Source organism: Orcinus orca, chromosome 5, assembly GCF_937001465.1.
Source record: "Orcinus orca chromosome 5, mOrcOrc1.1, whole genome shotgun sequence".
Classification (NCBI taxonomy): Eukaryota; Metazoa; Chordata; class Mammalia; order Artiodactyla; family Delphinidae; genus Orcinus; species Orcinus orca.
This window is the reverse complement of record NC_064563.1, coordinates 32,452,450-32,466,356: the sequence shown is the minus strand read 5'-3', so window position 1 is coordinate 32,466,356 and position 13,907 is coordinate 32,452,450. Positions and strand designations below refer to the sequence as shown.

Sequence of the window (13,907 nt, the reverse complement as noted above, 5' to 3'; positions counted from 1 at the left end):
GCTTTGAAGAAGGCAGATCCTCAGAGCAAAGATTCCTTATGAAAACCCAGGATCTGAATTCTTGTAACACTGCCCCTTTCTATTTTCAACCTGCTAAATTTGTTGAGTTCTAGTGAGAATTCTCTCTTATCCATCAGAGTAATTCACAGCATTACTCTAATATGAACAGAAACACAAGTGAGGAGCTTACAGACTTTCAAAGTTGAATGGAAAATAACAAAGAAAAAGTTAAGGTTTTCAAAGCAAAAGTCATGCCATCACCCTGCCTTTTCCAAGATTTTCAGAGCCGTGGTACTAGAAAACAGTTTAATCGCTAGTGCAGTAAAAAAAAAGGTAAGAGCTTGATTATCCTACAGAAAGGACCGCTATTCTCAGAATTTATCACTGCTTTAACAATTCTTAATCTATGAACAGTTCAAGTTTAAAATATAAACCAAGACAAAGTACTATTAATTAAATGGCTGATAAAAGTAATAGTCTATTTGGTGTTCAGACTAGGAACAACCTTAGCAGAGACTCTTCTAGGCTCTCTCGCCAAGGAAGTAAACCTGCATGTGTTCTTGGCAAATCTCTGAGAAGAAACAGACCTGCCCAATGAATCTGCAAACTCCAAATGAAATCAGCACTTAGTAAGACACCATGCATCTACAGGTCTCTAGACTTTGAGGAACTGAGATCCACAAGTGTTTGCAGACTTATTATACATCTTCTAATATAAGTTATTTAAACTCTGGTTTTGTTTTCTCATTAACTGAGAAAACAATACGCTCAGATGAAATAATTTTTCTTACTTTAACAGTTGCAGGTTTTATGCCAAGAAAACAATTTTTTTACTACTTACTTGTGTAAAAAGTCAGGTTCAGAACCATGTTCAGACTCAGGCTCCTGAATCTGCTCTCCCATGGGCCGGCTATTCTCTCGCAGAACAGTGGAAGTGAGCTGTGGTGCCGGCAGGGGGCCAGGAGTCTGAATCATGGTGTCAGTCCTGTTCAGCCACGTATTATCCAGACTTTCATCTGTAAAATTCCAGTTAATGAGTGTCACAGAGTGTCATGGGTGGAATGAACTCTGGTAGAAGTTATAGCATAGATTTAAAGAGCATGGCTCTGGAGTAGACTGCCTAGGTTTGAATTCCAGTTACACCACTCACTTGTGTGACTTTGTATAAGCTATTAAATTTCCAAAATTCAGTCTGCTCATATACAAAAGGGGATATTGGTAACTGACCTCATTGAGTTGTAAGGCTTAAATAAGGTAATGTATGTAAACATCAAATGTTAGCTATCCTACATTATCATCTCTTCCAAGTCCCTCCATCCCTACAGAAGGGGAAGAATGTGGCCAGTCAGAGAGACCCCTCTAACCTTCCTTTTGCTCAAGCAATAAAAGGCCTATTTACTGGGTCTTAGAGGGGCGCCAGGCAACAGCACTTAAAATCTGGCTGGCCTTTACTGAGAAATCAGCAAATCCTGTTACACAATTAGGCACTGGTCACCAGAGAAGTAACTCTTTGGCCAGGTTATACTTGCGGGGCTGGATTGAGGGACTCACTGATTTCATGCCTCTAACTTCTACCTCTTTAGAGAAGTCTTCTCTGATCACCCCACTCAGCCCCCAACTTACCATTCTTTTTTAGCTTCCAGAGGAAACAAAATCATTCTCGCTCACTTAGGGCTCAATTATACACTGTCCTGCATTGGCAGGTGATCTGTCATGTGTATATGTTATCTCTGTAATTAGATTTAAGTTTCTTCAAGAGACCAGGCACTATTTTTTCCTTCTTCTAAAGATCATTTATAAAGATTTGAACAGATTAAATTACTATTTATAGCATTATTTGCATATCTAAATCCTGATAAAATGCTACATGAAGTTCTACCTACAAAATTCTAAATTACAGTTGACCTTTGAACAATACGGTTTGAACAGCATGGGTCCACTTAAACGCAGATTTTTAAAAATAAGTATGTACTCCAGTACTACACGATCCACAGTTGGCTGAATCCACGGATACAGAATCAAGTACATGGACTGTAAAGTTAGATACGGATTTTCAACTCCATAGGTGGCTGGTGCCCCTAATGCTCCCCCTCACCCCACTGTTCTAGGTCAACTACATTTTCTTGATGTGGGAAGACTTTAAAAATAGTATTACTGCTATGTGTTTCCTTCTGAAGAATTTTAATCACAAAATGTAGTATGAATCCCATTGTTTTTCCTCCCCCAATAAGTCTCAGAGACATGTGCATGTGAGGCTCCTCCTTTGCCATCAAGCATTCTCTCTCTCTCAGTGTATTCTCCAGTTTCTAAAATTTTGTCAGACACATGTATGTTCTGGATAGGCTTTTCTGTTCCTGGAAATACCTACCTATTGTCTGGTTAAGGTCATTCCACTGATCTGAAGCTCACTACTGAATCTCTTCAGCAAAGATATGTTACATCTTTTCTTCATACCACTTTTCATTCAACATTTAATTCAAAACTTTTATTCTCTGCTGCACTTAAAATTTTATGATCATAGGAATGGTCTTATTTAGGTTCTTAACCTGGTAAACCATCTTTCAGCTTTCTACTACATGTCATCCTTTCCAGAAAAATTTTCCCTGATTCATTATGAGTTTGGTCACTCCCTGTATGTTTCCAAAGAACGTTTTTGGCCCATCAGAGCACTCACCATGCTGAACTGAAATTGCCTGCTTCTCAGTCTCCCTTTCTTCACTGGGAATTAATACCCAATCTCCAGCATCTAGTACAGTTCTTAGGAAGGTGCTTGGTAAAAGAGTAACTTCAGGAAGAACTCACTCTTCTTGAAGAGATCCTCCTAACCCTCAAGATTCCTCAATGAAAACACTTCTTGCAAAGCTCTCTCATCTTCATTCCAAACAGATGAAACTCTGTTGCTTAAGGGTTCTGGACATGTAACTTACCTTAGTTACTTGGTAAATTTGAAACTGATATGGAGCAAGTTTTCTTTTTTGCAATTTAATGATTACCAAATTAGGTTATCTGGTCCATATATGCTTCTCCGTCCTGAGGACGATAATACTAACTGCTCCATTAATGTATAGATAAATGGTTACCTAAATTCTCTAAGCCTTTGGTTTCTTCTGTGTAAAACCTGGATAATACTGTTGAACTCAGAATTGATTTATAAAACATCTATACAGCATTTATTATGTGCCAGGGACTGACCTAAGTGCTTTACAAATATTAGTCAAATAAATGATTAAGTGATGTAATGCACGTAAAACACATTCTTGGTATAGCAAGGATTTGATGAACTCTGGCTAAGATGACCATTACATCTAAGAAAAGCTGTGAGCAGAAAAGAAATACAGATAGAGGAATAGATGTGGGGTGCCCTGATAAAAAGGGCACCCTGCTCTAGAAGACATTTCCGAAAGGAAATGACTGGCATCATTCTTTAGAGAACAGTTCAGGATCTTATACTATAACGACAGGGTTCTGTATTTTCATTTTCTGGGCCAAAAAGATTTTAAGCCCCAAAACTGAAACTTGAAAGGTAATCTTAAACTTTACTATCAAGTCTGTAAATATTTTCAAATCTTTTATTCTCTTCAAAATATACATTCAGCCTAATCTACTGACTGATGCAAGAAAAGGGGCATTACTATATGATGACAACAGCAGCTAACATTTATCAAATGCTGCCTATGTGCCAAGCACTGTGCTAAGTAATCACTGTGTGTGCGCTAAGTTTTTTTGGGGAAGTATCTAATTTAATATTCACAATAGCTAACAGGACAGATACTCAGATCATCCTTCATCTGATCAGTGATTGAGGCTTAGAGAGGTTCAGTAACATGCTCAAAGGTTACACAGCTGAAAAACGAGAAAGCCAGGTCTGAATTCTAGAACTCTGAATTTAAGAGTTTGTGCTCTTCATCAATAGTTAATACTGCCTCCCCAATGATGAAAGAAACATTAGACTTAAATTCTAATTAATTTTGCTGCAGATCTCAGCAAAGTCTTTGATGAGTCACTATTTTTTAGCAGCAGAGGTAAACAGAAGGTTGTGAACAGGGGCAACAGAGCGTGATGCAGATCACTGTCCTCTCTTGCTTTGGAGAGATTCTATTAGGAGAAGCATGGAGATGGAGCAAGATTATTTGGGGAAATAAGCATTTTTACTTTGAGTTTTCTTAGTTTAAGACTAATGCTTTGTTTAATAAAGCAATCTTTAGTCTTTTTGGATATAGGAATATCTATTATTGATCGCATTTTCATGACAGTTCAACTCCCTGTTCCCCATAGCCTATGAGGGTTAAAAAACCAGATCTGGCCATCACTAATTTAATATACAAAAATAAATTATCCAACCAAGTGGTGGAAATGGAAAGTTGTTCTGGTATATTCATTGTGCTGCAGAGTTCCATCCTCAATTTACCAAAATCTCTCCTATATTAGGATGCATTTTGATAGAATAACATTATGACTGTCTTATTTTAAATTTTAACGTATTAGAGATCTATGGTAAGGGGATCAGTTTTATAAACCTTCCTGTCTCCTCTTTTTCTCTGTGCCTATCTTCCTCTGTGTTCAATGCTTTTTCAAGCTCTTTTTCCTTGACCCGCTTCTGTCCAGTTTTGTCTGTTACAACCTTTGTGGCTGAACCTCTCAGTGTATATGAAACATACAAGGAAATAATGTGCTTAACAGTATTATCTTGCTTCAACGGATTATTTACCACTTTATTTTTCTTGATACTATCAGGCACACTATTTGCCTCATAGTATAAAGGCACACTTACCTTCTACTCGTTTTTTGTGAAGTGGAGGTCGTCCTTTCTTATTCCTTACTGAGGAGGTTTTGCTGCTGCTACTTCCACTGTTCACGGACATTCTATCATCTTCACCTCCAGTGACTAATGAATTTCTATAGGAGATGAGTGGAAGCCATACATCCTCCCTCCTTTCCATCATCTGTTCCGTTAGGAATTTTTCTAGGTATGAGTGACTAGAAACACAAAAGAAGCAGTCATTTTTATGGAAGCAGTTCATGCATCACTTATTTAATTTTTTTTTCATAACCTGAGGCTCTCTCTCTCTCTGAAGGTTCTGAAGAATCCTTAAGGACACACATTAAACTATTAACAGTGGTTACCTTTAGAAAGAGAGGGATTGAGAATTTAAGGTTTTGCTTCACAAATTCCTGGAATACTTTTTTTTTTTTTTTTTTTTTTGCGGTACACGGGCCGCTTACTGTTGTGGCCTCTCCCGCTGCGGAGCACAGGCTCCAGACGCGCAGGCTCAGTGGCCATGGCTCACGGGCCCAGCCGCTCCGCGGCATGTGGGATCCTCCCGGACCGGGGCACGAACCCGTGTCCTCTGCATCGGCAGGCGGACTCCCAACCACTGCGCCACCAGGGAAGCCCCTCAGGAATACTTTTAAACAAGCAAATGTATTACTAAGGGTGTATGTGTATTTCTTCCTTTACTCCTTTCTTTGTTTTTAAATACCAATGTTTAAAAAAAAAATCAGAAGTCTGGCTCAAAAAGGTTATTGAATTTTCTTTTAAAGTGTTCAAACCAGGGCAGGATTTCTAGAATGGTGGCGTGAGGAGCTTGGCATACCCTCTCCCCAGCAAAACAACCTGTTTGGTGTTGGTTGTTGATAGTGGGGGAGGCTATGCACATGTAGAGGCAGGGGGTCTATGGGATGGCAACTCTCTGTACCTTCTCCTCATGTTTGCTATGAACCTAAAACTGCTCTAAAAAATTAAAGTTAAAATAAATAACATAGATAAATTAAATCACATGTTTTCCTGTTAGTCTGGAAGACTGTACATGGCCCAAGACTGCCCTTCTCAGGAGCAATCAGTGAGGGACCTTCTAAGCTGCCGGTCCCCTGGCTGACCATGGGGCAAAGTAAACAACCTGAACTGTGATAGCAGCTTTCAAAAGCCACACCCACATCCGACAGTAAAAATCTAACTTGCTAAGGAGGTTTAAGCACAACCTTTGATTAATAAGGGGCTGACACAGGCTAAATAATAAAAAAACAAGGGAAAAAAAGATCTGAGTAGGGACAGCAGAGGCTGCATACTGCAAGAGAACAGACCTCACAGAGTTTGTTACTCCAAATAAATGACCAAGCAATCAACAACAACTATCTCTAGGAGGATAAAGAATGAATATCAAGAGTAGCTAAATTATTATTTTACAATGTATCACATATGCAATATATTATCTAAAATGGTCAGTTTGCAACAAAAAATTATGAGACAAAGAAACAGGGAAATGTAATCCATATGTAGGAAAAAAACCCCAAGCAATAGAAACTTGGCCCACAACTGCAAAGCAATTATTACACATATGTTCAAAGAACTAAAGAAAACCATGTCTAAAGAATTAAAAGTATAATAACACTATCTCTCATTAAATAGAGAACATGAATATGAAGATAGAAATATAAAAAAAAGAATCAAATGGAAATTCTGCAGTACAACAATGGAAATTAAAAAGTCACTAAAGGTGCTCAACAGATCTGAGCTGGCAGAAGAGAAATCAGTTATCTTGAACACATATCAATAGAGATTATGTAATCTGAAGAGCAGAGAGAAAAAAAAAATGAAGAAAAATGAACAGTGCCTGAGAGAAATGTGGGATTCATTAAGTACACTGACATGTATAATGGGAGTACCAGGAGAAGAAAGGTGTAGAAATAAATTTGAAGAAATATGGCTAATCACTTCCAAATTTGATGAAAAACATGAATCTACACATTTTCAAAGCTCAACAAAGTCCAAGCAGGATAGCTGCAAAGAGATCCACAACCAGATGTATCGCAGTGAAAATGATGAATGCCAAAGATTAAAAAATCTTGAAAAGTATCAATAGTAAGAGAAAAGTAACTCATTACACACAAGGCAACTCCCAATAAGTTTAAAAGCTGACTTCTCATCAGACACAGTAAAGGCCAGAAGGAAGCAGGATAACATAGTCAATGTGCTGAAAGTAAAACGCTATCAACCCAAAATCTTGTATCTAGAAAACTGTATTTCAAAGCTAAAGATGAAACAAAAACACTCTCAGGTGAACAAAAGCTTAGAGAATTTGTTGCTGGCTTACTTGCTTTACAAGAAATACTAAAGGAATTTCTTCAGGCTAAAAACAAATCAGAGAGTAATCTGAATTTACAGGAAAAAACAGAGTGCTGAAGGTAATTACCAGGTAGTCATAAAGGACAATATAATTGCATATATACTTATCTTTTGTCCTTTTCACTGATTTTAAAAAGCAATTGTATAAAACTATGCATTGCTCTGTCACTGGAACAATAACATAGAAATGTGTATTTGACAATGTACACAAAAAAAGTGTGTGACAGCAAAGATGTATTAGAGTAAGGAAATGATAGCAGATGGTATTTCATACCCACAACTATGAAAATAACTAAAAAATATAATTAAAGATCTCTGAAGGAATTAAAATGTTACACTAGAAAATAGCCATTTAATATAAAAGAAGGCAATAAAAAGGGAAAAACAAAGGCACAGACATATAAAAAATAGAAATTATTATGGCAGAGATTGTTTCAAAAGAAAAAACGATCTAACTACAGGCATGCCTCATTTTATTGTGCTTTGCTTTACTGTGCTTTGCAGATACTACATTTTATACAAATTGAAGGTTTGCAGTAACTCTGCATTGTCAAGATGATGGTTAGCATTTTTAAGCAATAAAGTATTTTTTAATTAAGGTATGGACACTGTTTCTAAGACATCATGCCATTGCACACTTAACAGACTACAGTGGAGTGTAAATATAACTTTTCTATGCACTGAGACACCAAAAAATTCGGTGACTTGCTTTACCTATTACAATATTTACTTTCTTGTGGTGGTCTGGAAGTGAACCTGCAATATCTCTGAGGTATGCCTGTATATGCTGTCTACAAGAAACACACTTTAGATTCAAAGGCAAAAAGACAGAAAGTGAAAGGATGGAAAGAAAGCTATACCATGCAAATAGTAACTAAAATAGAGCTGGAGTGGTTACACTAGTATCAGACAAAATAGACTTTAAGAGAAAAATTACTAGGGACAGAGGAGAACATTTTATAGTGATAAGTAAGAGTCAATCCACCAGGAAGACATAACAATTATAAACATATATACAACTAACAACAGAGCCCCAAAATACACATGAAGTGAAAACTGAGAACTGAAAGGAGAAATAACAATTCAGTAAAAATAGTTAGAGACTTTAATACCCCACTTACAGTAATGGATAGAACAAATGAACAAAAGAAAATAGAAGACTTGAACAGCATCCTAAAGAAAACTATAAGCGAAATGGACCTTCAATCTTCTTGAAACCAGTCAAAAACAAAATAAAACTAAAATATAATTAATATAAAAGGAAAGAAGAAAGTGTTCCACAATAGTTAAGCCAGTGTTCATAGATCTTTGAATTAGAGAATAAGAAATCATTTCCACTTGCAAATTCTAGGGTACTGAAAGGTAAACAATCAAAGAAAAACTATACAAAAGTTTGAAAGAAAATTATAGTCCCCTAAAATAGGGGTCCCCAACCCCCAGAGTCTGTTAGGAACCAGGCCGCACAGCAGGAGGTGCGCGGCGGGTGAGCAAGCAAAGCTTCATCTGCCGCTCCCCACAGCTCACATTACCACCTGAACCATTCCCCACCCCCACCCCCCATCCATAGAAAAACTGTCTTCCACGAAACTGGTCCCTGGTGCCAAAAAGGTTGGGGACCGCTGCCCTAAAACAACCAATCAGAGCCTGAGTTACCAAGAGTAATTATATCTAGATGATTTTTCTCAAAAATTAAACATTTAAAATTATAATGGTGTCATGATAAAAGCCACTTGTCCTGCAACATGCAACTTACACAGTCTTTTTGTCTTGTCGAAGAAGTTTAGATGAAAATTCACTTAGTACTTCTAGGAAAGCCAGATTAGGAGGCGGATATTCTTGTCCTTTCTGATTTTGGTATTTAAAGGCAAATTCTATGCCATCCCTGAAATAAAAGAAAATATTGTCTTATTCTTCCAAATAGCTAGTATAGTTCTTCAATGGGCTAGAATTTCAAAAATAGTTGGGAAGGCAGCAAAATCATCACTGAAGGTAGTAAAATCTGACAAATTCAAATGGTAAAATAATGTTAATTTGTACGACACAGTTGCATAATAATATTTAATTTTATTATTTACAGTGGAAAACAACTTATATTGTGAACATGTATTTCACAACTTATATTGGGAAAAATAATAAGAAATAGCTAAACACCCACAAAGCTAAATTCCTGTGTAGCTTTTAGAGATAACAGAATACCCTGGAAAGATACTGAGATTGTTAGAAAATTTGGTTCTTAGAGCTGGTCATGGTACCAAGCAGGTGTCTGAGTTTTTGTAAGATACTTAAAATTTTTTGTCATTCAGTTTTCCATTATGAAATGAGGTTTCCATTATGAAATGAAGTTGCACAGTGCTTTTAAACAGATGTCTCCCACAACACTTTCTCACCAATAGACCAGATAAGAACATCCTGTTAAACTTTCCTTTCTATACTTTATAAGATGAAAAAATGTGTGAAGTAAGTAACTATTTTTCAAATTAAAAATACCCTCCTGGTTGAGAATCACTAGATTAGACAACCTCTAAAGTTCTCATAACTTGAAAATTCTAAAATTTGTCACTTTAAAAATTGGTCATATAATAGTTGTTTCTGGTAAATTCCAGTAAACCAGACTGTATATAACAGAGTGTTTATTTAGCTCACTCACTTGTGAAGCGTGGCAACTGCTTCTCGTGTCTTGATCTGGTCCAATCCGAATGTAAGGGCAAAGCGACGTGCCAATTCTTTAATGCCACTTACATGGGCAGATGTCCTATCTAGGTTGGGACCTTGCTCTTGAACAAGTTCATTAAACAACTGGTAGAAAGAAAAAAAAAGAGGAAAAAACCTATAGTTAAGAAATATTTATTTATTGTTAGAATAAGTAATATAATTTAAAAATATTTAAAAGCCATATGGTAAAACACATATTTCCCTCCTTGTACTAACAGTAGCCACACTGTTCCCGTTCTCCAAGTCATCTACTATTTCTTGAGCTCATTTTCATGCTAGTTGTGTGATTAAATGCAAACCGAATTTTTTACCAAAAAGGAACACATTTTGGGTTGGGAAAAGGAAATATGTTTACAAAAATATACTACGTATTCATAAACATCTATGTATTCTTTTTGTTGTTTTCACAGGAATGGTAATATATGAAATACAGGGTTCAGAACTTTGTTTTTTGACAAGAACATTATGTAAAAGAAGACCATTAAGATACAGGGGGTGATTTTTCCCACCCAATAAAACAAAATATACAAAAAAGTTCTTAAACTGAGTGAAGAGGTTTTATAATTACATAGACATTACATATATTGTATCAAAATAACAGAAACAAAACTCTGGAGTACTAAAGAATATAAAAGCAATCATCATTCTGTCATCAAAGTCAGACACTTAGATTATCTGCCTTCCCTTCTATTATGAAAGACGGATAACCCAAGCTTTCATCTAAAGCCACTCCCTGCTTATGTACTGAATCTCCCTGTCCTTTACCTACTTAGTGGTTTGGTCCTGAGCTACTGCTTTCTCCTGAATCCATTAACTATTCCCTCTCTGTTAGATGCATGCACCTTAAAAATCAAGCAAACAACCCTAACTTCTTAATTCCATCTCCTCTGCCAGTTACCAACACGTTTTTCTCATTCTCTTTACACAAAGATCCTGAGTATTGTTTACATTTGTTTTCTTCCTCATCTCCCAATCTCTCAATACACTTTAATCACACCATTTCACTGAAATAGCTCTTATCTTCTATTAATTATGTTGTCTACCATTTTAGGTTTCTTTAGCAATAGACCAGCTTAAACTACTTACTCTGCCATGACTAGAAACAGCAGTTCTTCCAGAGATTTTCAAATTTATACATAGATAATTGTTAATAAATTCTTAAACTTTAAAATGTTTTCACAGATAATTGTACACAATAGCCTTAAACTTTAAAATTTACATTTAAAATAAATTACAAAGAATATATTTCACTGTACGAATATCAAAGTAAAAGTTCTCTTTTCTCTTTCCCATTATATATCATTCTTCTCTCCAAAGATAATCAAGGTTAAAGTCTGAAATGTGACTAATTTAGACACATTAATATATAAAGTGACTAATTTAGACACATTAATATATTACATATATAAAGTTTTAACTTTTACATAAATGGTACTGTACGATATATTTTATCCTGAAACTTGCTATTTGTCACTTAATATTTTGTCTTAAAAATCGTTTAGCTACTTCAGAGTATCAGTTTATTTTAACCATTCCTCTGTTGATGGACATTTAGACTATTTCCAATTTTGCAATATTACACAGACTGTTGCAGTACAACATTTTTCACATATACGTTTTTGTGCACACCTGCATGTATCTATGTAGATACCTAAGTAGCAAAAGTACTGGTTTAAAAGGAATGTATACCTTAAATTTTGAAATATACTGCAAAATTATATTCCAAGAAGGTAAGAGCAATTGCTTTCACAAGGGACCTTTTCTTGCCACATCTTTAGCAATCACTGGTATTATCTATCATTTTAATTCATGCCAGTCTATTTGGCAGTGATAAATGTCTCCTTGTTTCAATCTGTATTATATTAATTATTAATTAAGTTATGCCTCTTTTCATGTGTTTACTGCTTTTTAAATTTTCCTCTTCTGAAAAGTGGCTTTTCATTTGCTCACTTTTCTACGGGATTTATTTACCTTTGTTACTGATTTGTAGGATTTGCTATGTATCATTAAAAATATTTTCCCACAATCTGTCACTGTTTTTTAAATTTTGTTCAGAGTGCTGGCTGATGTATAAATCTGTGTAAGTATATATATATAATCAATTTTTTACATTGTGGCTTCTTTCCTTGAGGACTTCCCTACTCCAGGACATAAAAATATCCTTTTATTTTCTTATAAACTTTTAATTTTTAACATTTATATGTAATCCACCTAGTAGTTATTTTGGGTGCATGTTATGTAGGGCTATCACCTATTGAATAGGCCCGATCCTTTCCCCACTGACCTTTATCATAGGCTAAATATATACATACATACCTACAGCCATCCCCAACTCTCCCATCTCTACGTTAATCCTAGGCATTTACTAGAAATCTTATTTAGGCAATACATGTGACGTATTTTCTTCTTTGGATACTATTGTTGCCCCTTCCCTTATTAAATACTTTAAAAATGTATTTTTAAATTTTTTCTTTAAAAATGATTACTTTTAAAATATCCAATTTGGCATTTCATCTGGTCTAAGAATAGATCACCTTAGGATTTCATCTATTTGAAATGTGAACTATAGGACTGTCTTCCTAAAGAAAATACACATAACACATCTTTGTACCAGAAAGTATCCATAGTAATGTATTAATGCAATGACCTAATTTAAATGAGGTAAGATACCTAGCACATAATAATAAGCACATGGAAGTGCCCAATAATATTAATTTTACTCTTCATCTCTTTCCCTTCAAATTTCTTACCTGCTGTAAACTGAGAATGAGGGTCTTGGCACACTGAATTTTATCAATCTGCCTGGTTTTACTCAGTGTTTCCTTAATAATATCACCATAGTCATTGTAATACTGTGAGAAAAAGAAAAAAATATAGTTTTAAAACTGTTGCTATTTAATGAGATAAATAGGCTGATGAAAGAAATGGAAAGGTGAGTACAGAGGTGTTTAATTTTTCATCTTAAAAACCTAATGAGAGTTAAAATATATTGTCTAAAGTTAAAGGAATACACATTTGATATTTAAAATTATGAAATAACTAATAATAATTAAACTAAAAAATTGGTAATTCCAAGAGGAGAAGAAGTGATATAGGTGAGCAAAATTCCTCATTCTTTACAACATGGATTCAATAGATTTAAAAGGTGACAAATCAAGAAACAGAACTCTGACAGAAACATCTTAAAGAGCTAAAATCAAAACAGTTAAAATTGCTTGCTTACTTCTGGGGAGTAGGCCTAAATAAGGGGAAGGGCAGATTACAGTAACGGATTTAAGTTTTCACTGAATACTTTTGTGCACTCATTATCCCCCATAACATGTCTATATTTTACCATTATAAAAAATAAAAACACTGATTTCTTCAACAGTGATTAAGAAAAATTCAACTAATTTCTTTATAATTCAACTTTTGGATACAGGATTTAAAGAGTTTTCCTTGTGAGTAAATAATTAGGAAAAACTTTGAGACCATTAAATCTGGATGTTACTTCCAAGCTAGAGCATAAAACCTATAACCTATGTAAAGAAGTGAGTATATTAGCTTGACAACTGGATTTTTATAATCTTTAAGAAGATGGGTATACTTCCATGATGTGAAGTGCAAAAAAAAAGGGTAAATGTCTCGAAAGAATCATCCTTTCAGTGCAATTAAAAATTATCTCAATGCAGATAAAAAGAGAAAGATATATGAGAACACTAAAGTGGTTCGACAGGTAGATCAACAATAAATTCAGATTTTTAATGATCACATAGAGAAATGAGGCAGAAAGCCAAATAGACAAGGATGTATAATAAAGAATAGCAAACAACTATTAAAATATTCACAAAAAGATTAAAGCCTAGAAAGAACAGAGGAGTGTAAAAATTGCTAAGGATGATAAAGCTTATTTCTTGAAACCAAGACAGTATTGCTAAGGGATGACAAGGAAAACCATATTAAGCTCATATTCATCTAACCAAACCCCGTTTCGACATTACTTTTGGAAGCCTTGTCTGGTTGCTCACTTAAGTCTCTATTTGTGCTTGCTTTGTAATTTATACATCTATCTCTACAGTAATCATGATGAGGC

General features: G+C 35.1%; 1 protein-coding gene across 2 annotated transcripts in view; it reads right to left on the bottom strand.

Annotated features, from left to right (window-relative positions):
- The window catches only part of STAG1 (stromal antigen 1), a 428,313-nt gene that overhangs the window by 5,818 nt on the left and 408,588 nt on the right, over positions 1 to 13,907 (bottom strand). For both annotated transcript variants that reach the window (XM_033404083.2, XM_033404084.2), the window contains 5 exons: positions 12,586 to 12,687; positions 9,771 to 9,919; positions 8,877 to 9,005; positions 4,772 to 4,977; positions 842 to 1,016 (listed from right to left, as the gene is read on the bottom strand). In XM_033404083.2, coding sequence (XP_033259974.1) covers positions 842 to 1,016; positions 4,772 to 4,977; positions 8,877 to 9,005; positions 9,771 to 9,919; positions 12,586 to 12,687 — 761 coding nt within the window. The remainder of the gene's footprint in view (positions 1 to 841; positions 1,017 to 4,771; positions 4,978 to 8,876; positions 9,006 to 9,770; positions 9,920 to 12,585; positions 12,688 to 13,907) is intronic.